Source organism: Bombina bombina, chromosome 4, assembly GCF_027579735.1.
Source record: "Bombina bombina isolate aBomBom1 chromosome 4, aBomBom1.pri, whole genome shotgun sequence".
NCBI lineage: Eukaryota > Metazoa > Chordata > Amphibia > Anura > Bombinatoridae > Bombina > Bombina bombina.
In genome coordinates, this window is record NC_069502.1 from 136,244,819 (window position 1) to 136,270,269 (window position 25,451).

The following is a 25,451-nucleotide window of genomic DNA, read 5'->3' on the forward strand; positions in this document are numbered from 1 at the left end:
CTCCCGTTGAGTTTTTTATGAGTCAGCACTGATTGGCTAAAATGAAAATCTGTCAAAAGAACTGAGATAAGGGGGCAGTCTGCAGAGGCTTAGAAACAAGGTAATCACAGAGGTAAAAAGGGTATGGATATAACAGTGTTGGTTATGCAAAACTGGAGAATGGGTAATAAAGGGATTATCTGTCTTTTTAAACAATAAACATTTTCAAGTAGACTGTCCCTTTAAGGTAAATCCATATTTTTTTCCTTTTCATGTATGAATGCATTCATTTTAACAACATTTATCTCTTGATGTCAACTAAAGTGACAATACCACAAAATGTGGTATGTGTTGATGAGTGTTGACATTCATTGCAAATAATACTATTTTTAAGTAAATCTGTCATTGTATTGATTTATTTATGTACAGGTAGCCCTCAGTTTACGCCGGGGTTAGGTTCCAGAAGGAATGGTTGTAAATTGAAACCGTTGTAAATTGAGACCCTGTTTATAATGTAAGTCAATGGGAAGTGAGGGAGTTAGGTTCCAGGCCTTTCTCAAAATCGTCATAAGTTACACCTAATACATTATTTTTAAAGCTTTGAAATAAGGACTAAACAGCATTATAAACCTAATAAAATAATCACACAACACAGAATATATTATTAAACTAAGTAAAATGAACAAAAACATTTGCTAAACAGCATTATAAACCTAATAAAATAATCATACAACACAGACTTTACTTGCATTTTTCTGCAAACATTTTTTTCTATGCATTCCAATCTGGACTGATTTATAGACAGGAAGGTCTTGTTCCTTTGAAATCTGCTCGATAGCTCCGGTCTGGTTAAACTGATTTATTTCAGCTTGCTTGGTTTGCATATCTTTGCTGCAACACAAGCAGACAGCTCCACCTACTAGCTTTTTTAATCAATGCACTGCTTCTCAATGCTTTTCAATAGCTGTCAGATGACTGAAAAAAAAGGTTCTTATTCTGTAACGGTGCAAATTGAACCGTTGTAAACCGAGGGCCTTTTTAATGACATCAAATTGCATGCACAGTAACAGAATTTTTTTCTAATCCCCATGGTTTCATTTTTTTTTGTTTTTTTAGCTCCATACCGCACACAATCAGAGCGCTGCTGAGACGTGCCTGTGCACGATTTCCCCTTAGAGATCAATGGGGAGAGCCGCCAAAAAAAAACACCTGTGATCGCTAAAACAAAAGTTCTGTAACGCAGCCCCATTGATGTCTATGGGGAAATAAAAATACAGTTTAAACCTAACACCCTAACATAAACCCTACGTCTAAACACCCCTAATCTGCTGCCCCCAACATCGCTGACGCCTGCTTACAGTTATTAACCTCTACTCTGCCGCTCACGATATCGCCGCTACCTAAATAAAATTATTAACCCCTAATCTGCCACTCCCAATATCGCCGCCACTATACTACATTTATTAACCCCTAAACCGCCAGCCCCCCACATCGCAACAAGCTAAATTAAACTATATTAACCCCTAAACCTAACCCTAACACCCCCTAACTTTAACATAATAAAAATATAGCTAAATTACAATTATTAACTAAATAAACCTATTAACCCCTAAACCGCCAGCCCCCGCCCACATTGCAACAAGCTAAATGAAACTATATTAACCCCTAAACCTAACCCCCCCTAACTTTAACATAATAAAAATATAGCTAAATTAGTTACAATTATTAACTAAATAAACCTATTAACCCCTAAACCGTCAGCCCCCGCCCCTTAAAAAAAAAAAAAACACAACCGAAAATAAAAAACCCTACTCTAGAATAAACTACCAAGGGCCCTTAAAAGGGCCTTTTGTAGGGCATTGCCCTGAGATAAACAGCTCTTTTACTTTAAAAGAATACAAACACCCCCTAACACTATACAAACCCCACCCCCCAAACTAATGTCTTCAGGATGGACCCGCTCCGCGCCGGCTCGATGAAGATCGAAGAGGCCGCCTGGATGAAGACTTCTTGTCGCATGGATGAGGACTTCGCCGGCTGGATGAAGATAGAAGAGGCCTCCTGGATGAAGACTTCTTGCCACATGGATGAGGACTTCTCTGGCTGGATGGATCCTTCAAGCGGGACTTGGACAACTGTAATTGGATCGTCAGAGGTTAGTGTTAGGTTTTGTTAAGGGTTTTTTGTGTGTTTTTTTTTTTTAGTTTAGTGTCTAGGCAGTAAAAGAGCTAAATGCCCTTTTAAGGGCAATGTCCATAAAAATGCCCTTTTCAGGGCAATGGTAGTTTAGGTTATTTTAGATAGTTTTTTTTATTTGCGGGGGTTGGTTGGGTGGTGGGTTTTACTGTTGGGGGTGTTTGTATTTTTTTACAGGTAAAAGAGCTGATATCTTTGGGGCAATGCCCCACAAAAGGCCCTTTTAAGGGCCATTGGTAGTTTATTGTAGGCTAGTTTTTTTTATTTTGGGTGGGCTTTTTTATTTTGATAGGGCTATTGGATTAGGTGTAATTCTTTTTTATGTTCGATAATTTGTTTGTTATTTTTAGTAATTTAGTGTTTGATTTTTTGTAAATAGATACTTTTTTACTTTTTAGAGTAGTGTTCGGATTTTTTATTGGTAGTTTAGTTTTATTTAATTGGTAGTTAGTTTAATTTTAGTTTAATAATTATAATAGTTTTATTGTTAGTTTAAAATTATTTTTTTTAATTTGACAGGTAAGTTTTAATTTAATTTAAAGGGACACTGAACCCAAATTTTTTCTTCCGTTATTCAGATAGAGCATGCAATTTTAAGCAACTTTCTAATTTACTCCTATTATCAAATTTTCTTCATTCTCTTGGTATCTTTATTTAAAAAGCAAGAATGTAAGTTTAGATGCCAGCCCATTTTTGGTGAACAACCTGGGTTGTTCTTGCTGATTGGTGGATTAATTTAACTGACCAATAAACATGTGCTATCCAGTGTACTAAACCAAAAGATAGCTTAGATGCCTTCTTTTTCAAATAACGATAGCAAGAGAACGAAGATAAATTGATAATAGGAGTAAATTAGAAAGTTGCTTAAAATTGCATGCTCTATCTAAATCTAAGCTAGGGAAATTGTAATTTTAATATAAAGTTAGGGGGTCGTTAGGTTTAGGGGTTACTAGTTTAAATTAGTTTATTTCATTGTGGGGGCTTTCGGTTTAGGGGTTAATAGTTTATTTTAGTATATATCGTTGTGGGGGCTTGCGGTTTAGGGGTTAATAGGTTTATTATAGCGGCAGTGTGGGCGGACGGCAGATTAGGCGTTAATATTTAAATAGTGTTTTTGATGCGGTTTAGGGGTTAATAACTTTAGTATAGTGGTGACGATGTCGGGGAGCGGCGGAATAGGGGTTAATAAAAATTTTTAATGGCGGCGATGTCAGGAGCGGCAGATTAGGGGTTAATAAATTTATTATAGTGTTTGCGATGCGGGATGGCCTCGGTTTAGGTGTTAATAGGTAGTTTATGGGTGTTTAGTGTACTTTGTAACACTTTAGTTATTTTATGTTACACCTTTGTAGCGTAACACTCATAACTACTGACTTTAGATGGCGGTACAGATCTTGTCGTTTTTAGGCTGTAACACTCACTTTTTAGCCTCACTGCAATACTCGTAATACCGGCGCTATGGGAATCCCATGAAAAAACGTCATTTTTATGTGTGCGGGACTGACGTTGCGGTACAGGCTAAAAGGTGTGCGGTACAGCTATACCGACAACACTTGTAATAGCGGCAGTGCTGTTTTAACGCTGAGAAGGCTATATTTTCAGCGTTACAAGCCGCAACGCAAAACTTGTAATCTAGCCAAATATTAACACATTATTTGATGTTTTACTTTGTGAATTGAATGTATTTTTGAAAATATACACAGTCGACTGTTTACCACTATGTAACATCATCTTTTCTTTTAATAACACTTAATAACACCAAGCGTTTGGGCACTTAAGACACTAGTTGGTTAAGTTTAGCAAGCAGAATTTTCCCCCATTCACCCATTATGCATGCCTTCAGCTGCACAACTATAATTGGCCTTCTTTGCCTTATTTTCTTCTTAAATGGAAAGAGTCCACAGCTGCATTCATTACTTTTGGGAAATAAGAACCTGGCAACCAGGAGGAGGAAAAGACACCCCAGCCAAAGGCTTAAATACTCCACTCCCCTCACCCCCCAGTCATTCTTTGCCTTTCGTCCCAAGAGATTGTCAGAGACGTATCAGAATTTAAAATTTTTGCTTTTTGTTTCTTATGGAGGGTAGTACTCTTCGGCATGGGACAGGAGTTTTAAGTAGTCCTGTCAGTCTCTCAGTGAGGGCTTGGATGAAATTTAGAGTCCAGAGATGCAGGGAGAGTCTTTCTGCGAAACCATCCTGACTCATAACAGCTCCTCAAGCAATCAGCGTTGTCGAACTTCACTCCGCTGCCAGCTTTCTTCTCTCAAGTCCATGGCGGAGGCAATGATACTATTCGTCAAACTTGAAAGGCCATGTTCCTGTTCCACTGCGTTGATTCCGGTAAGATCGTTTCATTTTACTTTATCGTCAATGTACTGTAATGTGAATGTTTTCTCGAGAGGCACACCTTTGCGGGTCTAACTATATGACATAAGGGTCTCAGTGAGTCTCTGTTAGTATCTTGGAATCAAGGGTTAATATCTCCTGAGGGGGGTTTATAATCATGTTTGTTATGTGATTCAACCTGCTTATGTGTGATGTTTATGGTCTCGTGGTTGGAACTTTGAGGCCTTTGGGAGTGACGCAGCCTTTTGGTTGGGCACGCTTTTTTGGACTGTTCGGTTCACCTTGTGTTCGGGCGTGGTTCAGTTCCGTTCCCCATTTCCGCATTACTGACCGTGTGGCGAAGGAGATATTCTAGTCTGCAGGGGTCTGGTCATAGGAGGTGGTGAGTGCCCCAGCCATTGTGGGTGTTGGGTGCCTTTTTTGTTTTCATGCTTTAGTCCATATTGATATATCCTCTATCCAGTTATGGAGGATTCTGATGGTGAGACTATTTTGATTTCAGATTCTGTGTCCGGTGACGAATCCGGATTGGCCTCGTTGACACATGTCAATCAGTTTTGTTCCGTATGCCATTTTAGAGCGCCTTGTTCCTCGGGCTCAGGAAATCAAGCGACTGCTGAGCCATCTGCCTCTGGGGGTCCTGTCCTCTGAGAGGCGAGTTCCCTACCAATTCATACTTCTACACATGCGGGTAGCCCAGTTTCTGATTTCTCCATGCAGAGTGGTGTGTTCCCCCCCCCCCCCCGAGGTTGCAGCACGTTTTCGCTTCCACATAATGTTGGCGATTGTTTTTCTGCAGAGTCCAGACGTTTCTTTGAGAATGTGCTTGTGCCCTATTATCCCGGGCCTTCCGCCTTGGGGAGGGCCTCTACAGTTCCCCGTGGGTGTAACTGTCCCTGAGTGTTGTGCCTTTCATTACAGAATTGCGCGACTTCGCGTATTGCTCAGACATGTTTTTCAGTTATTGAATGACCCTATTGTTACAAGATACAGGGATTTTCAGTCTGCTAATTCGAATGGTGCACCTCATTAGACATTTGGGAATGAGGTAATCTTCTGATTGTCATTTGTTTGAGATCTTTCCCAGTTTTATGAAAGATAGGGCTCCGTTTGCTGGTCCTGCAGGTAGGCCTGTGTCTTTTGGGGCGTTAACCTCTGGGTTGCCTTATATTTTATTTGTATCCGATGGGATGTCTTTTATTTGTTTTTGTTTCCTTCGGGAACCTTTTGGGATTGATACTCTTTGTTACGTCTTCGGAAGTTGTTTTGGACATGTTAGTCCTATGTTAAATATGCCTGTTTTCTGTTTTTTCCCTTATGAGGGAGAATTTATGCAGCCTGCCGGTTAGAATTCTAGGTGCAGGCTGGTTCTGTCGGGTTCGTTCGGTCTTGCGGCTGTTCAGACATGTGGCGATGTTCTGCTTGGCTGGTTCGGTAGAAGAGCTGAGTGCTAAGGTTATCATTGTTTTTCATGTTCAACTAAACATTTGAGAGGACCTTTGGGTCCGTGAGGCGGGAAGGATTGTTCCAGTCCTTATAGCCTTCAGTCCTAGATGGCCGGGAAGGGGAGTTTCCCGCTGCGTCACTCTGACATCTGATGTTACATCTGATTTCATCAGAACCTAGAGCCTCCCCCATGTGGTGGAGGGTTTGAGGGCTTAACGCCCCTTAACACAGTTGAGCGGTTTGGCCTTCATTTTTTAGGCCTCTGGATTTGTCCTTTTGGGCTTGATCCAACAGCTTGTACAGGATAGCTGTCTAGCATGTGGAAGGTTTGCAGTTTGAAACCAGTTGCAGCTCTTCACACCTTGCAGGTGTACACGTAAGCTGTTTATAGTTTTTATAGATACAGCTCTTACTCTTTGACGTGTACTGTCTGTCTGAGTTTTAATAGACCTTTGGGTCTCTCATTGTCTCCGGGTGAGTTGGATATCCCTTTAGGGATCTGTGTTTCCGGGTGATGGTTGTTCCCTGTGGGGACTTTGTTTAGCTCTGGGGTTTCCAGAGCTGGGTAGGCTTAGTGCCTTTCTCTTCCTTGTGTCCTCTGTTTGTACGGAGGTGATAGGGAGACTAGTCCTGCTAGTAGGATTTTTTTTACCTCGAGGTATCCCTTGGTTGTCCTGAGGCTTTGAGAAGTATCTTCATATGACTTCTAGCCTTGCTCCTAGGAGCGTTGGACTTTAGATAGGGGTGGTTTCTTCCTTTGGTCAGGGCTTTCAAGTTCTTCTCACTATCCGGATTCTCTGGATATGCATCCATATCCCTTGTGTCTGGCTTTTTGGCCAGTTGGGGTGTTTAGTTCTAGGGTAAGGTTTGCCTGAACTATTAGGTGCCCGGACCTGTTTTTCTTCCTGAGACTTCCGGTTGCTGAAGCTTTTGCTTGGCCTTTTTCCTGACCCAGTTTTGGGTGGTTTTGGAATCTTGGATCTCAGGGCTGGTCGGGGTGTTCCACGGTTGTGGGAACTTGAGCTATGTCCTTGCTCCATCTACCTGACCGGGTCATGGTTGGCCAGGTTTTCTGAGTATTTTTTACTCTTTGCCACAAGAGTAGCCCATGTCATCTTGTGGTTAGCTGTGTGGCTTGTGCCTCAAGGGTGGTTGGTTCCTTCCCAGCTGCTGGTGGTGGATGCCCAATTTCTGGTGCGCCTTAGGGTTGCATTCCCCTCGTCAGCTTGCCAGTGTTCCCGTGGATTCCCTGCTCTGCAGGCGAATGGGTTGGCTGTGCCTTTTCTTGGCAAGCTATTTGTATGGGGGTCCTTTTCTAGGACATCTGTGTTGGGAATTTATTTTCCCATTAGCCGGTGGCTTTGGGCCTTGAAGAGTTGTTGCCCTTCCGGCATCATCCTTTTTCTTTAGGGGATATTCTCCTCCCTATGGAGATGGAGTCCTTGCTTGGGGCTTCTCCTGGATGGGAGGCGGAAAGGTGGTGATTGGTTCCCACTGGGGTCTTGCTGGCTCCAAGTCAGACTTGTTGGGCCTTTATTTGGATAGATCCTTCGGTCTATGGCCTTGTTGTCTGTTTTCAGAGTAGGGTTGTACTTGTACTCTGTGGGGATGGCTGTGCTATCGTTACGCTCATTCCTGTACCTGTTTCGGGATTCTTTGTTCCCCTGTCTTCTATCCCTGAGGCTGGGTTGGTCCAGCTGGGTGTGGATCTGCAGGTCAGGATGGCAGAGCGGTCTAAGGCATCTCCTCTGGATGTATGAGCTTGTTGAGTCTTTTCTGCTAGCTCAGTCTGCTAAGGTATTGATTTTCCTTTCACCTTGCTCCATTGATTTCAGAAGAGGGTTTACTCTTCCTTCGGGTTCTGAGGGTATACTCTACTTCTCGGGGGGGCCTCGATTAAGGTTTTGTGTCCCCTTTTTTAGGGACCTGTGTGTAGGTTCGGCAACTTAGGTTGCCTGGAGTGTGCCCTAAGTCTGGGGGTTGCTTTTGCTTTCTGTTTCTTGCTTGACTGCTTCTTCTTCTTCCTCGCAAGTACCCTCTGTGTCGTCTTGTTATGAACTCTGTGCTCTCAAACTTGGGGTTTCTCACCTGGGTGTATTACACACTTTTTCATGGTCAAATGCCTTGGTTTTCTATGGTCAGACACTGGGAGGACGTTGCCTCTTCAGTGGCATTCCGTGCTTGCAGGATATTGGAGAGACGTCTGTTATGCCTCTGTGCCCGGTTTTATCCCGGGTTTCGCTTGGTATAGGCGTGGCCTCCTTTCCCTGTTTGGGTCCCTTTGGGTCTCTGTGAGCTGGACTCACTCTTGGAGGTGTTCTTTTTGTATTAGGGGACCTTTTGGTTTCCTCGGTTCTCCTTTGCCTTGTTCCCTTGGCGGTTTTGGCTCTGGTTCTCTTCATTTGTGGGGGGTGAGTGGTGGGGGACCGTTTGTTGGGCGACAGTGTCTCTTGGAGGACTGTTGGCTCAGGCAAGTCTGTTTGCAGTCTCTAGTTTGGCTTCTGGACTAACTTCGAGTCAGTGTCATTGGGGCTTTTCCTCTTAAAGTTTTTTCGGCTTTGGACGAAGCAGAGTTTTTTATTGGGTAGAGGTTCAGGCCTGGTGCCCTCAGTATGGGCCGCCTATTGTACCCTCCCATCTTGGCATTTAGTGTCCTCTATAGCTTTTATTGTTTTCCCAAAAGTAATGAATGCAGCTTTGGACTCTTTCCATTTAAGAAGAAAAACATAAATTATGCTTACCTGATCATTTCCTTTTCTTCTGATGGAAAGAGTCCACAGCTCCCCACCTGTAATTTTATTCTTCTGGCACCTTTCACCCTGATATTTCTTCTACTGTTCCTTGTTCCTCTGCAGAATGACTGGGGGCTGAGGGGAGTGGGAGGAGTATTTAAAACTTTGACTGGGTTGTCTTTGCCTCCTCCTGGTGGCCAGGTTCTTATTTCCCAAAAGTAATGAATGCAGCTGTGGACTCTTTCCATCAGAAGAAAAGGAAATTATCAGGTAAGCAAAATTTATGTTTTTGCACTTTATAATGCGTCACACATTCTCAATGGGAGACAGGTCAGGACTGCAGGCAACCAATGCTAGCATCCGCACCCTCTGCTTATGCAACCATGCACTTGTAATCCGGGCAGAATGTGATTTGGCCTTATCCTGCTGTAAAATGCAGGGACGTCCCTGGAAAATATCATGGATACATGATTAAGGGTGTTTGCCCGAAACATTGTGTTTTTTTTTTCCCAGTCTTGTTGAAATAAAGATCTTTTATAGAAAGCCTGGACAGTGCTGATGTCAGCCGTTTAAGATCAGTCCAGAATTAGACCCAATAGCTAGAGTGAATGTAATACATACACTAGAACACTGAGAGAAACCCAGGACGTGACCCACTTTGAAAGTATTAGGTAAAGTAGTGCAGAATAAACAGAATAAATTACTTGCAGGAGCTGTGTACTGTGTAATGGATGCAGTGCCGAGGTCAGGTTGACTGAAAGGTGGATAAAGGAGTGTCCAGGAGAATGATCTGGTAAGCAGAGATCAATAATATATTCAGTCAGGAATATATAAATCCAAAAGTATTGTATAAACAAAGCAGAGGTCAGATACAATTCAAATAGGCGCCGGGTAATCCAAAAAGAGTTGTCAGGCAAAGCAGAGGTCAAATTACAGTTCAGGCAGGAATAAGTTAATACAAAAAGAGCTGTCAGGCAAAGCAGAGGTCAAGTTACAGTTCAGGCAGGCACAAGGTAACATAGAATAGAACGTACCCAGGATATAAATGAATCCAACAAACGGGCAATGGGTATCTGAGATGCAGGGAATTTAAAGACCTGCCTGACATCATCAGAACGGGCCGGCACAGAGAGACTGCATCACGTTGCTAGGCAACATGACACAGCAAGCAAAAAAACAGATCTGAGAGCTGCAGCATAATGGTTGGAAGTGGTGAATCATGAAAGTGCCCCCTCCTCAATGTCCCTTCCTGGGAACAGGACCATGTTTGGACAGATGAGCCTTATGGAAGGCTCTCACCAATGCAGGAGTGTGGCCGGTTCCCAGGACCTCTCAGTGATGGGATAGCCCTTCCAATGGATGAGATAATACAAGTTCTTGCCACGAAGCCTGGAATCCAAGATATGGCTTACCTCAAACTCCGGTTGTCCATCAATCACCAGAGGAGGAGGAGATATACTTTTTCTGGAATGCTTATTGTGGATCGCAGGTTTGAGGAAAGAGACATAAAAGGCCAGATGGATCTTGAGATTCTTGGGGAGGGCTAGATGATAGGCAGTAGAGCAGACCTGACTCATAATACGAAAAAGGACCCACATAGTGAGGGCCTAACTTTGTTGAAGGTTGCTTGACGTGTCGTGTGGAAATCCAAACCTTCTTTCCACAACGGTACTTGGGTGCTGCCTTACATTTGCGATCAGCACAAAACTTGTACCTACTGGAAGCTTTAGAAAGGAGAAGACGGATCTTCCACCAATGGTGAGAAAGTCTTTTAGCAGATAGATCAGGGGCAGATACTCCAGTGGTTGAGGTAGAAAGAGGAAAGGCTCTGGGTTCAAAACTGTAAGCTGATTTGAACGGGGAAGTTTTCAGAGAATTGTGAGCTAACTCGTATTTTTTCGAGACACTGGTTAACCCTCTCGGTCTGGCCATTGACTGAGGGTGATGAGATGAAGTTAGAAATATGGTAGAACCAAACTGTTTGCAGAGTGATCTTCAAAACTGAAAAAACTAACTGTACTCCTCTGTCTGATACAATGTTGAGTGGACAGCCATGTATTCTCACAATATGTTGAATATAGAGTTAAGAAAGTCCTTTGGCTGATGGTAGAACAGATAAAGGAAAAAATGAGCCGATTTGGTGAATCTGTCAATGGTTACCCTAATAGTTTTGCATCCGCCTGAGAGCGGTAAGTCTTTGATAAAATCCATGGACAAATGAGTCCAGGGTTAATGAGGAATGGGAAAAGGTTGAAGCAAACCAGTAGGAAGATGATGAGATGCTTTATTGGATGCACAAACTGTACTGGCACTGGCAGAGACATATTTCTTAACATCCTTTATAGAAGGCCACCATACATGTCATCTCAATTTCCACAAGGTATTGTAGATTCCTGGATGTCCAGAAAGGACGTTATCATGTGCCCAATGCAGCAGTTTAGAGCGGAGTTGATTAGGAACAAAGAGAAGGCCAAGGGAAGAGTACTTGCAGAGTAGAGACTGAGAGTTGAGCTATTGTCTTATGAGGATGAAGGATGGTACCTGACTCCTGTTGTATCAAATCAACTGGTAGAAACTGTCTGGAAAAAGCATCAGCTTTGATATTTTTTGTACCAGGGATGTAGGAAAGGACATAGTGAAAGCTGGAAAAATACAGTGACCACCTGGCCTGGCGGGAGTTTAGACGTTTAGCAGTTTTTTTTTGTGATCAGTCAGGATCAAAAAGTGTTGAGTCGTTCCTTCTAACCAATGCCTCTACTCATCCAAAGCCATCTTAATAACAACTCCTTATTTCCTACATTGTAATTTAACTCAGATGGATTGAATCTTTTAGAGAAGAAACCCACAGGATGGATCTTACCAGATTCAGGGTTATGTTGAGAAAGAACCGCTCCTGCGGCTGCAGAGGAAGCATCGACCCCCAAGATAAATTGGAGGTCAGGTTCGGAATGTCGTAGGATAGGAGCAGAAGTGAATGCTTCTTTGAGAGTGTCAAAGGCCTCAATGGATTCAGCAGGCCAGTCTTTACAGTTCTATCCCTTCTTAGTTAAGGAAGTAAGATGTGAAGAAATAGTGGTGAAACCTTTTATAAACTTCCGATAGTAAGTAGCGAAACCGAGAAACCTTTTAATGCTTTAAGGGAGGTTGGCCTGGGCCATTCGATAATAGCTGAAAGTTTAGTGGGATCCATTTCAAAACCAGAAATTATGTAACCTAAGAAGGGGACTGAATCCTGATGAAAAGAACATTTCTCTATTTTGGCAAACAGGCGATTATCTCTGAGCCGTTGAAGAACCATTTTGACATGCAATATGTGATCCTGAAGAGACTGGGAGAAGATGAAGATGTCATCCAGATAGATGATAACGAAAAATTTTAAGTAGTCACAAAATATTTTGTTCACAAAATGTTGGAATACTGCGGGGGCGTTGCAAAGCCCGAATGGCATGACCAGATATTTGTAATGTCTGAATCAAGTATTGGAAGCTGTCTTTCATTTGTCTCCTTTGCGTATTCTGATGAGATTATATCCACTCTGCAGGTCCAATTTAGTGAATACAGAAGCGCCTTGAAGATAGGTAAAAAGCTCCGGAATAAGCGGAAGGGGATTACTGTTTTTGACCGTTATCTGGTTTAAACCCCTATAGTCTATACAGGGACGAAAAGAGTCCAGAGCCCAACGGTTCACCGCTGACAGTAGAAACTTTGACAGAATGGACTTTGGAACTGAGAGGTATACCTTGGGATGATGCAAACGAGGAATCAATGAAAACAACGCCTGCTCTTGTATCAATAATTCATTTTGTGATTTCCCAGATCGGTGGTTACAGGTACAAAGAGTTTATTAGTGAGGGAAGGGAGTTCTTTTTGGCTTAACTCAGTCCCTCGAACAGGAGTTAAGCCCTGGTTTTTACTGGTCTAGGAAGACACTCTCTCAACAAATGGCCTTTTAAGCCACAATATAAACACAGACCCAGAGTCTGTCTTCTAAGGTGGTCAGTCTCTGTCAATTTAATAGTACCAACTTTCATGGGTTCTACTTATTCTGGAGGAGAAGAGGATAAAGAAACAGGATTGGAGAAGGCGGAAAGACGTCCTGGACAAAGCTTTTCGGTTTCTCTCCCTTTCTTGTTGTCGTTCACTATACCTGGCGTCACGTATGATGCAGAGATTAATTAGGTCTTCTAGGGATTCCAGAAGATCCCTAAACACAAGTTTGTCCTTCGATCATTGAGTCCCTTACAAAATGCTGCTCTTAGGGCTCCCTGATTCCTTGAGGTCTCAGCAGCCAGAGTACGAAACTCAATGGCATATTGTGCTACAGAAAGAGTTCCTTGACGAAGGGCTAGCAAACTAGCCTCCGCAGCAGCGGATCGCCAAGGTTTGTCAAAAACGGAAGAGAATATGGAAACAAAAGAATCCACGTTATGGAGGATTGGGACATGCTTTTCCAACAGTGGAGAAACCCAGACCATGGCTTTTCCTTTCATCAGAGAGATAAGAAAGGTGATCTTTGAAGAGGGAGTGGTAAACAGCAAAGGACTGTTTCGAAAATGAAGTCGGCTTTGGTTCAAAAACCCACTACAGTCCTCAGGGTTGCCATCATATTTGTCTGGAAGGGGTATCCTGGGATTAGGGTGCCCTTCAGGGTGGACATCTGGGAAAGCTGGATTGGAGCTAGGAGTAGCTGCTGCGGTAGGATTAGGCTGTATAGGAGTGGACAAAGATTGTAGCATGTCAGCTATCTGATCTAATTTTTAATCCAAGGATTGTAAATGGGCAGCATTGTAACCCAGAAGTTATCCTTGGTGGGTCACGGCCCTGGCCAGCTCAGCAGGGTCGATATTATGGCCTGTTTGTACTGTCAGCCGTTTGAGATCAGTCCAGAATTAGACCCAATAGCTAGAGTGAATGTAATACACACACTAGCACACTGAGAGAAACTCAGGACGTTACCCACTCTGAAAGTATTAAGTAAAGTAGTGCAGAATAAACAGAATAAATTACTCCCAAAGAGGAGCTGCATACTGGATGCAGAGCCAAGGTCAGGTTGGCTGAAAGGTGGCTAAAGGAGTGTCCAGGAGAATGATCAGGTAAGCAGAGATCATTAATATATTCAGGCAGGAATATATAAATCCAAAAGAGTTGTATAAACAAAGCAGAGGTCAGATACAATTCAGGGAGGCACTGGTTAGTCCAAAAGAGTTGTCAGGCAAAGCAGAGGTCAAGTTACAGTTCAGGCAGGCACAAGGTAACATAGAATAGAACGTGCCCAGGATACAGATGAATCCAACAAACGGACAGTGAGTATCTGAGATGCAGGGAATTTAAAGAACGTGCCGGCACAGAGAGACTGCATCACGTTGCTAGGCAACATGACACAGCAAGCAGGAAAACAGATCTGAGAGCTGCTGCCAGCATGGTTGAAAGTGGCGAATCATGACAGCTGCTGACTTCTATTTTGGACGTCCCTGGAAAAGACAGCGTTTGAATTACAGCAAATGTATACATATCTTTCTGCGTTAATGGTGCCCTCACCGATGTGCAAGTTAACTATGCCATGGGCACTGACACACCCCCATACCATGACAGATGCTTGATTTGGACCTGACGCTGATAACAGCTTGGATGGTCCTTTTCCTCTTTGGCCCCGAGAGCACAACGGCTGTTTTTTCCAAAAACTATTTGAATTGTTGACACATCGGACCACAAAACATGATTCCACTGTCCTACTGTCCATCTCAAATGAGACTGAGCCCAGAGAAGTCAGCAGCACTTCTGGACAGTTTTGATGTATGGCTTCTGCTTTGCATAGTAAAGCCTTAATTTGCATCTGTGGATGCAGCTTTGAATGGTGTTGATTGATAAAGGTTTACCAAAGTATTCCCGAGTCCATGTCATGATTTCCATTGCAGACTCATGACGGTTTTTGAGACAGTGACGTCTGAGGGATAGGAGATCATGCACATTCAGAAGTGGTTTTCGGCCTTGCCCTTTACGCACCAATATTTGAATTGATTCCTTGAATCTTTTAATTACATTCGGCTAAATTACGAGTTTTGCGTTATGGTTTTAATGCTGAAAAAATGGCCATTTCAGCTTAAAAACAGTAACGCAGCTAGTCGTGTCAGTATAGCTATACTGCAAGCATTTTAGCCTGTAACGCAAGGTCAATCCCGCACTCAAAAAAAATTACGTTTTTGCGTGGGATTTCCATAGCGCCACAAAAATGTTTCACAATACTCATAACTTAAGTGTTACAAAGTACACTAACACCCATAAACTACCTATTAACCCTTAAACCACCGTCCTCCCACATCGCAAACACTATTTAAAAATTATTAGCCCCTAATCTGCCGCCCGCCCACATCCCCGCCACTATAATAGTTATTAACCCCTATTCCGCCGCCCTCCGACACCGCTGCCACTAACTAAACCTATTAACTCCTAAACCGCCAGCCCCCACATTGCCATTACTAAATAAACCTATTAACCCCTAAACCGCCAGCCCCCCACATCGCCACTAATAAATTAAACTATTAACCCCTAAACCTATCCCCCCCCCCAACTTTAAATTAAAATTACAATATCCCTATCCTAAAATAGATAAAAACGTACCTGTGAAATTAAAAAAAATAAAGTTTAAACTAACAATTAACCTAACATAACTATTATACTAAAACTATTATACTAAAATAACTACCAATTAAAAAAACTAAATTACACATTAAAAAAAGCCTAACACTACTAAAATAATTTAACAGCTAGATTACGAGTTTTGAGCGCTATAGGTTGGCGATATGGTTGCATTGAGCTCCATACCTCACCCAAATACAAGCACTGCTTTGACGTGCTCGTGCACGATTTTCCCATAGACATCAATGGGGAGAGCCGGCAAAAAAAAAGCCTAACACCTGCGATCGCGGAAACAAAAGCTCCGTAACACAGCACCATTGATGTCTATGGGGAAAGAAAAATTTATGTTTAAACCTAACTTAAAAACATGTCTTAACACCCCTAATCTGCTGCCCCCAGCATCGCCGCAACCTACATAATGTTATTAACCCCTAATCTGCCGCCCCCAACATCGCCGCCACCTACATAATGTTATTAACCCCTAATCTGCTGGCCCTAACATCGCCGCCACCTGCCTACACTTATTAGCCCCTAATCTGTAAATATAATTAAAATAGATCTAAATAAACCTTACAATTATTAACTAAATAATTCCTATTTAAAACTAAATACATACTTACCTATAAAATAAAACCTACGCTAGCTACAAAATATCTAATAGTTATAATATTGTAGCTATCTTAGGTTTTATTTTTATTTTACAGGTAAGTTTATATTTATTTGAACTAGGTAGACTAGTTAGTAAATAGTTATTTACTAGCTACCTAGTTAAAATAAATACAAACTTTCCTGTAAAATAAAACCTAACCTGCCTTACACTAAAACCTAACATTATAATAAAATAAAATTAATTAATCAAATACAATTATCTAAATTACAAAAATAAACACTAAATTACACAAAATAAAAACGAAATTATCAAAAATAAAAACGAATTACTCCTAATCTATTAGCCCTACCAAAATAAAAAAAACCTAGCCTACACGAAAAACTACTGACTTTAGATGGCGGTACGGATCTTGTCAGCATAAAGTGTACCACTCACTTTTTGGTCTCCCAGGCAAACTCGTAATACCGGCGCTATGGGAGTCCCATTGAAAAAGGACTTTTTTAAAAGTGTGGTACTGACGTTGCGTGACGGCCTAAAAGGTGGGCGGTACACCTATACCTACAAGACTTGTAATAGCAGCGTTAGGGAAAAAAGCAGCGTTATTTCACTCATAACGCAAAACTCGTAATCTAGCTGAATGTCTAAATTTACAAAAAATACTAAATTACGAAAAATAACAAACGAAATTAACAAAAATAAAAACAATTACAACTTATCTAATAGCCCTATAAAAATAAAAAAGCCCCCAAAAATAAAAACACCCCCTAGCCTACAATAAACTACTAATAGCCCTTTAAATAGCCTTTGTAGGGCATTGCCCTAAAGAAATCAGCTTTTACCTGTAAAAAAATACAAAGACCCCCCCCCCAACAGTAAAACCCACCACCCAACCATCCCCCAAAATAAAAAACCTAACTCTAACAAAAACTTAAGCTACCCATTGCCCTGAAAGGGGCATTTGTATGGGCATTGCCCTTAAAAGGGCATTCAGCTCTTTTACATTGCCCTGAAAAGGGCATTCAGCTCTTTTAAAAAAGCCCAAACACTAATCTACAAAAAAAAACACCCAAAAAAAGTTTGTTAAAAAAAAAAAAACACTAACCCCTGAAGATCCACTCACAGTTTCTGAAGTCCGGACATCCATCCTCATCCAGGCGGCGAGAAGTCTTCATTCAGGCGGCGAGAAGTCTTCATCCAGGCGGAATCTTCTATCTTCATCCCGGCGGCGTCTTATATCTTCATCCTGGCGGCGCGGAGCAGATCCATCCTTGAAGACATCCGGCGCGGATCAAATCAGCCAATAGGATTTCAGTAACTCTCATCCTATTGGCTGATTTGAATTTCAAGAATCAAATCAGCCAATAGGAATGCAAAGGACGCCATTTTGAAAAGGCTTCCTTGCATTGAAGATCCAGTGTACGGCGTTGATCGTATGAAGAGGACGCTCCGCGGCGGATGTCTTCAAGGATGGATCCGCGCAGCCGGGATGAAGACTTCTCGTCGCCTGGATGAGGATGGATGTCCGAACTTCAGAAACTGTGAGTGGATCTTCGGGGGTTAGTGTTAGGTTTTTTTTTACTTTTTTTGGGTGTTTTTTTTTTTTTAGATTAGGGTTTGGGCTTTTTTAAAAGAGCTGAATGCCATTTTCAGGGCAATGTAAAAGAGCTGACTGCCCTTTTAAGGGCAATACCCATACAAATGCCCTTTTCAGGGCAATGGGTAGCTTAGGTTTTTGTTAGAGTTAGGTTTTTTTATTTTGAGGTGGTTGGTTGGGTGGTGGGTTTTACTGTTCGGGTTTTTTTGTATTTTTTACAGGTAAAAGAGCTGATTTCTTTAGGGCAATGCCCTACAAAAGGCCCTTTTAAGGGCTTTTGGTAGTTTATTGTAGGCTAAAGGGTGTTTTTATTGGGGGGGGGCTTTTTTATTTTTATAGTATTAGATTAAGTGTAATTGTTTTTATTTTTGATAATTTTGTTTGTTATTTTTCTTAATTTAGTATTTTTTATTATTTTGTCATTTTAGACTTAAATTGTTTTAGTAGTGTTAGTTTTCTTTTTAATGTGTAAATTACTTTTTTAATTGGTAGTTATTTTAATTTTGGTATAATAATTATGTTAGGTTAATTGTTAGTTTAAACTTAGGTTTTTTTAATTTCACAGGTAAGTTTTTATTTATTTTAAGATAGGGATATTGTAATTTTAATTTAAAATTAGGGAGTGAAATGTTTAGGGGTTAATAATTTAAATTCATTAGTGGTGATGTGGGGGGCTGGCGGTTTAGGGGTTAATAGGTTTATTTAGTGGTGGCGATGTGGGGGGCCAGAGGTTTAGGGGTTAATAACTTTTATTAGGGGCGTGATGTCGGGGAGTGGCAGAATAGGGGTTAATAACTTGTATTAGGGGCGGTGATCTCGGGGAGCGGCGGAATAGGGGTTAATAACTTTTATTAGTGGCGGTGATGTCGGGGTGCGGGGGAAAAGGGGTTAATAACTTTATTATAGTGGTGGCGATGTTGGGAGCGGCAGATTAGGGGATAATAACTTTATTATAGTGGCGGTGATGTCGGGAGCGGCAGATTAAGGGTTAATAACTTTATTTAGGTGTTGGCGATGTCAGAGGCAGCAGATTAGGGGTGTTTAGACTTGGGGTTTATGTTAGGTTTAAAGGTAACTTTTTTTTCCCCATTGATGGGGTTGCGTTACAGCGATCGCCATTCCGCGCTTCAGGTGTTATGTCTATGGGGAAAGTGTGCACGAGCACGTATTCTTAGCCCTTGGCTTTTGTGCGGTATGGAGCTTATTGCCACCATATCGCACGCACAAGGTGGCTTTTCAGAAACTTATAATGGCAGCGCTATGGAGGTTGAAATAACGCAACAAGCGTTTGTTTTGCACCCTCTTTAGCGCAAAACTTGTAATCTAGGCGATAGTGCACTATAGAAGGTGAAATGTCTAAAATCCTACCGATTTGTCTTTGGGGAACGGTGTTCTCAAAAGTGTTGGGTTATTCGCTGTTGGCAGATTGGCAAGCCTCGACCCATCCTTGCTCTTGAAGGACTAAGCCTTTTTTGGAGGCTGCTTATATACTATGGTTGCCTCACCTGTTTCACATCACCTTCTTATGTCAACTTGTCACATAGCTATTAGTCCTAAATTGCCCCTGTCCCAACTTTTTGGAACTTGTTGTAGTCATCAGATTTGAAGTAATTGTATACATTAATTTCACAAAGTAAAACATCAAATTATGTGTTAATAATGAATTTTTAAATTATTCTTTTTGTTTGTTTTTTTTGCATTTTCCATACTGTCCCAACCTTTTCGGAATTGGGGTTGTACATTTAAAAAAACTGAATCAGTATACAAATATTTGGTGATCCCGGTGCCAAACATAATTGTTAGATTTCTGGTAAATTAATTAAAGGGACATGAAACCCAAACCCCTTCAACAAAGGATAACAAGAAAGGATGCAAATTAAATAATAGAAGTAAATTGAAAAGTTATTTTAAATTGTATGCTCTGTCTGAATCATGACTGTCGAATTATGACTTTACTGTCCCTTTAATTCATTAAAAAAATTTAAAAATTTGAAAGATTAAAAGTGCTTGCATGTTTCAGGTTTTAGTTTGAATCCATAACGTAATAGATATTTAAATATAGAAGACTTTGCTAATATTTACATAGGATATTCATATTTTTGCTTTTCATTTCCTTCTCTCTATTTAGTTATTCGGTATGCCCGACTTAAGTGAAACAACGCAGATGTATTCACACTGATAAATGCATTAAAAAACATATTATTCATGTAAGCAGCTGCTAATATCTGACGAATGTATCATAAAAAATATGGGCAGCATATCTCCTAACATCTGTTACAAACTTTGTTTTGTCTGTTCTAAATTATTTACTGAATTATGTTTCTCTAAATTCTCTTGATTAACCCATTTCCCGTACAGCAGCGAACAACTAACACTTCCTACAAAAGCATTGTTATTTAATAGTTCATCATCGTTTATTTTAGCTGAAGACATAACATATCAGTTTTCCTATATCACCATAGCTATTCAGCAACTATATAGAGATTATTACAAAGTATGCTATGCTTTGTTATAAACAATGTGTAAAGTGGTGTCACAGGCATTAAAGGGAGTTTTTCTGATGTTTTTTTAGACATACACAGATTTTTTTTAAATTATATATAAATTTTAAAAATGAATCATTTAACTTTGCATCTCATTAACGGAGTACGATATAAATTTGAACCCTAACCTTGTCCCCCATTTCGGGGGTGTTGTCCCCTCCCTCCCTTAATCCCAAATGGTTTGTCAATATTGTCAATTATACCCCTTAGCACTGTTATTCCAGTGCATCGGAAAACACTTTTCGCATAGGTTCTTCCAGGGTTTTTGAATGATCTAATTCAGTGGTGGTCAACTTCCTAACTCATGGAGGCTGCTTATAATTTTATGGCTATGAAACATACAAATAAAAATATAGTAACATTAATAAATAACATTAATAAATAATCAAATATATCCTAAAATGTCCATGTAAGTTGCAGGGTACCCCCTTTCTCCCCTTCAGAGGGCTCATGAGAGGTTGCCCCTTTTTTTGCCCATCAACTTATTCCTGGAGCCACAAAAAACTATGACATACACTAATTCTGCTTTACCGAGGAGCTGCAAAAACAAATGCAGAGGGAGTCATGTAGCCCTTGACCACCAGTTAACCATCCCTGATCTAATTTAACAATCTTAGCCTCTCATTTCTGCCTGTATTACACTGCATATCTTGGCTTTTTCATCTTTATGTGCTTGCACTGCTTCTTAGAGGTTTTTATATAGTTACAGACTTAAAATATAGGAAATTCAGGTCTTCTGGATTTATATTCACAGGAATAGGTTTAACTATTTTAAACTACTACTAATGGGATGATAGGCCATAGGATCAGAAGCCAAAAAAGGAACTCTAGCTGAGGTTTTTCATGGCAAACTCTAACAGATTTGAATGTAGGCCATATTTGCTTGGGCTCATGATAAAAACAGTTCCTGATTAACAATTATAGTACTCTGATTCTACCCAACAGCGGTAATATTATATTCCATTTCATCCATAACTCTATGACAATTTAATTTATTAAACACATCGTTTGTAGTTTATATGACAATTTTATTTATAAAGCAAATATTTCATGGAAATCCAGTAAATTGTTTTTAATCTATAAATATGTATTTTTAGTGGTATCCATTATGACAGAATTGATTTAATTACTAAAAGTCCCTGACAAAACAAAAATCGATATTTAAAGAAAAAACAACAACATATTTTCAGTCTAAACAATTTTACCTTCATAAGTAAGCCAAAGCAAAGATACTGATGTCAGATTAAATACTTTGGGCTAGATTACAAGTGGAGCGCTATTTAACTCTTTTGCTTGAGCGTTAACTACGCTATAATTAAGCTTTTTGCGCATGTTGGGTTGCGCTTGTATTTTGAGTTGAAAGTAAACTGTTTTCGCTCGCGTGATAACCCGAGGTGTGTAAAAAGCCAAACTTAGAATATCACACGCTCAATACCCTATTCCCCCATAGAAGTCAAAGGACCAATATAGTGAGAAAAAAAACTAACACCCTACTCGCACGCAAACCTGATCGCATATTCTCAAGTGCGCTAACCCGACATGAAAATATGAATATTTCACATTCCGATGTTCTTTACATAGAAGGATATGTTCTATTTATTCATAAATAAATATTTCTACATATGTCTGATGGTATTAACATTTCATAAATATGTTTTTACATGTTTTCATCTACTTACTCTATATATGTCTATATATGTTCACACACACACACATACATACAGTGTATATATATATATACATATATATGTTTAGACATGCATATGTATGTATCTCTATGTTAAAGCCCTTTGCCTGCCTTTTTGTTTTCACCTGAGACCTCATATCTTTGATCCCTTATAACTTTTGCGTGCAATATTTTTTTGAATATGTTTTATTAGATGGTGTTATAATGAGTGTAACTGTACTTTGTAATCTATTTTTGATGTGTTTTGTGATACTTTTTTTGTTTTGCAAAACAGTTAACCAGAGCTCTGAGGACGCAGTAATCATTCTAGCGTTTACTTTCAACTTGTAATATGTGCCTTAATTTGCATAATTTTGCATTTCTGACCCCTTTGCAAGTCCCTCTGCTGAGCTTCTTGTAGCTCACTAGCAGGACACAGCTGGTGAATGACATTGTCTTGCAGCCGCCACTTCTGATTGGCTGATTGTCCATTTCTTGCTCAATAGCTGCTCTGTGTTTGTATATCTTCCTATGTTTTTTGCCCCTTTGCGGTAGTTAAACAAATAGTTACCTAGGTTCATTAATTTCAAAATGTTTCTCAACTTCAGTTCTCGGGATCCCTAACAGGCCAGCTTTTAATGATATTTGAACAGGTGAAATAATCAGCTGATGGATAAGAGCAGGTTAGTAACCATAGTTACTGATCAGCTGATTATTTCCCCTGTGCTCTAGTTCAGATATCATAAAAATGTGTCCCGTTAGAATTGAGAAACACTGAATCAGAGCATGACATTTCTACATTAAAATGTTCCTTTAAACAACACTTGGGGGGGAAATTATCATTGTCTGGCGGACATAATACGCTGAAGCGTATCTTGTCCACCAGACATCACTGAATGCCAACAGCATACACTGTCGGCATTTAACATTGCACAAGCAGTTCTAGTGAACTGCTTGTGCAATGCCGCCCCCTGCTGATTCGGGGCCAATCAGCCGATAGCAGGGGGTGTCAATCATCCCGATTGTATAGGATCGGGTGAATTGATGTCCGCAGCCTCAGAGGCGGCGGACCAGTTAAGGAGCAGCGGTCTTAAGACCGCTGCTTCATAACTGCTGTTTCCGGCAAACCTGAAGCCTCGCGCGGAAACAGGGGCATCAGGGGCCGTTCGGCCTTTTGTTGAATCAGCCCCCATGTCTTCACTCTTGTCCTGGCTATAGTAAGTCTCTAGAGCTTGATGTAACCATAGTGCTTAGAGACCTGTCCATGTTCTAAATTTCTTCTGTAAATTAGATCTTTCTCACATATAATGTGATAGATTTTCACCATTAATATATTATGATATGGAGAAAAAAGAATAAAAAAAAACACCTAAGAAAATGCATAAAGCTGTCCTGAGCATTATGAACTTTGCACATTTTTTAGGAATATGGGCCAAACATATTTATAAATGTTTCCATATTTCACTACCTGAATAATACATAATACACATGATTTTGTATTTTTGATACTTGGCAGGTATGTTATAGGAATTCTTTTAGATGCGCTTTGACATTTGCTTTTATTTTAACCAAAGCAAAAGTATTATCCATAACTAACATAATACATAATTTATTAAAGAAAAAAAAAAGAAAAGAAATTGCAACTTACGGTTTTGTTTATCTCCCTCTCTTAGCTAATTTTTTACTATGGAGCCACAGACAACTGGTGTCCAGTCCAATATTATGAAGACATCAGGAAGGAGTTTCCTGAAGGCAATATCTGGCTTTGTGAGAAAGGAATCAGACATGCCTTTGTTCTCGACTCCAGCAAAGAAGTAGCTTCCATCATCATACAGTGGTTAAACGAGAGATCAAGCTTTTGAAGAGTAAACTGGATTGCAAATATTTTCTAGATCTGTAACTTTTTATCATATAGTAACTCAGTATTATTTAGCTCCAACACTCTAGATTATACAGTGACATTTTTTTATGTAGTTTTAGATGTCATACACATTGAATTACAGCTTTTCAGTTCAACACACTTGACTTCCTGCCATTAAAATGTTGGCCGCATATTAGGACCAAAGTGTCTCTAAAGAAATATGCAAGCTATACATTCAGTGGACGGCTTTGTGAAGGTGAATATAACTTAAAGAAAAAACTAACTATGTGGGGAAATGTGCTGCTAACCTCTATATTTGTCTATAATATATACATTACTAGATACGATTTGTATAAACTATTCAAAGCTCCATGAACATTACAATTTTATTTCTGTAGCAAGCAAGTGAAACCTATCGTTTCAAACAAAAAAAGGCAAATATTTTCAGCTACTAAACATGAATTTTTAGTTACAAAACCATGAGGAAACGCTCCAAGGCTTATCATAATCGCTCTGAAGGGGGGTGCTAACATTGGACAGTAACGTCCGAAAATACTCAGTACATTTGAATTGAGTGGCCAGAATAGTAATGAGAGCATTTCAATCTATAAACATATCCCTGCAAATATTAAAGTGTCATTACTTTAGATGTATTGTTGAATATAGTCTATTGTGGGCTCCATCCATTGAAATTATTCTACTGGTTTATTATCAGAATTTAGTCAAATGTAAACAGAGAACAGTTCCCCCAAAACAATTTTTTATTTCTGCCAATAGCTACAGCTGTTGACTCCCACAGCGGGTCACTAATGTGCTCCAAACGTCAGTGCTTTAGGGAAAAACTCTCCTGTTTTTCAGTTCAACAAAACGTAATAAAAAAAAATGTGGACGTCCAACTTGGAAGAAGAAACATATTGTAGTGGTTTGTTTCAAAAACCGAACCAAGAGAGAACACCTTAATAAACATCATTGACTTTCATTTTTCTTGATGTTGCATTTATGTACAGCACATAGCTGCCTCTAACAATGCATTAAGCAACTCGTGTCCCTAATGGACCACATTCTGCATCAAAATTACTCAAAATGTCATGAACAAATTGTTTTTTTTTTTTTGGTCTGCGAAGCTTTGATATATATATACTGTATGTATGTGTATATATATATATAAATATATATATATATATATATATATATATATATATATATATATATATATATATATATATGTGCGACCGTTTCCTGCAGGTATGTTAGTAGAGTAGACAATATATTTTTGTGTAACCCATGTTTTTCTTTCATGATTCAAAGAATTAATGGACTTTTAAACAACTTTTCAATTATTATCAAATTAATAACAATATTCAGATACTCGTTTAGTTAAAACCAAGCGAATAACTGTGTTTTCGTTACTAATATGCGTTCCTAACTAAACAAATGCGCAAGCCTGCTTTTTGGCCTCACTATAGAGCATGGGACAAAGTACATTTTTTTTTTAGACAAGCAGGAGGTGTTTAAATGTTCTTTTAATATAATTGCTTTGTGCTCTTGTTTGTCAATTATTCATATTGGATATGTTACTGGTGGTTTTTAAAAACTGACTAGTAATTCTTACTGCTTTCTGCTGAATGCCTTCTTATGATTATCAGCTGTTTTAACTTTAAGACTAATCAGAATTTTATGGGCCAATGTATTACTTCCTTTTCAAATCTAGCTGTACCCGGCATTGTACCAGGGCCTCAAGCAATGTCTCATAACAATACACCCAGTTCTTTAAAAAAATGTGTTTATGTTTTAATTCATTAATTGTGGTTCATTTAAGCTATAAATGTATTAGTGTTTT

General features: G+C 39.9%; 1 protein-coding gene across 3 annotated transcripts in view; it reads left to right on the top strand.

Annotated features, from left to right (window-relative positions):
• LDAH (lipid droplet associated hydrolase) overlaps positions 1 to 24,590 on the top strand; it is a 900,338-nt gene extending 875,748 nt beyond the window's left edge. For all 3 annotated transcript variants that reach the window (XM_053709640.1, XM_053709641.1, XM_053709639.1), the window contains exon 8: positions 23,424 to 24,590. In XM_053709640.1, the coding sequence (XP_053565615.1) occupies positions 23,424 to 23,612 (189 nt within the window). In that variant the 3' untranslated portion in view covers positions 23,613 to 24,590. The remainder of the gene's footprint in view (positions 1 to 23,423) is intronic.
• Positions 24,591 to 25,451: the final 861 nt, after the last annotated feature.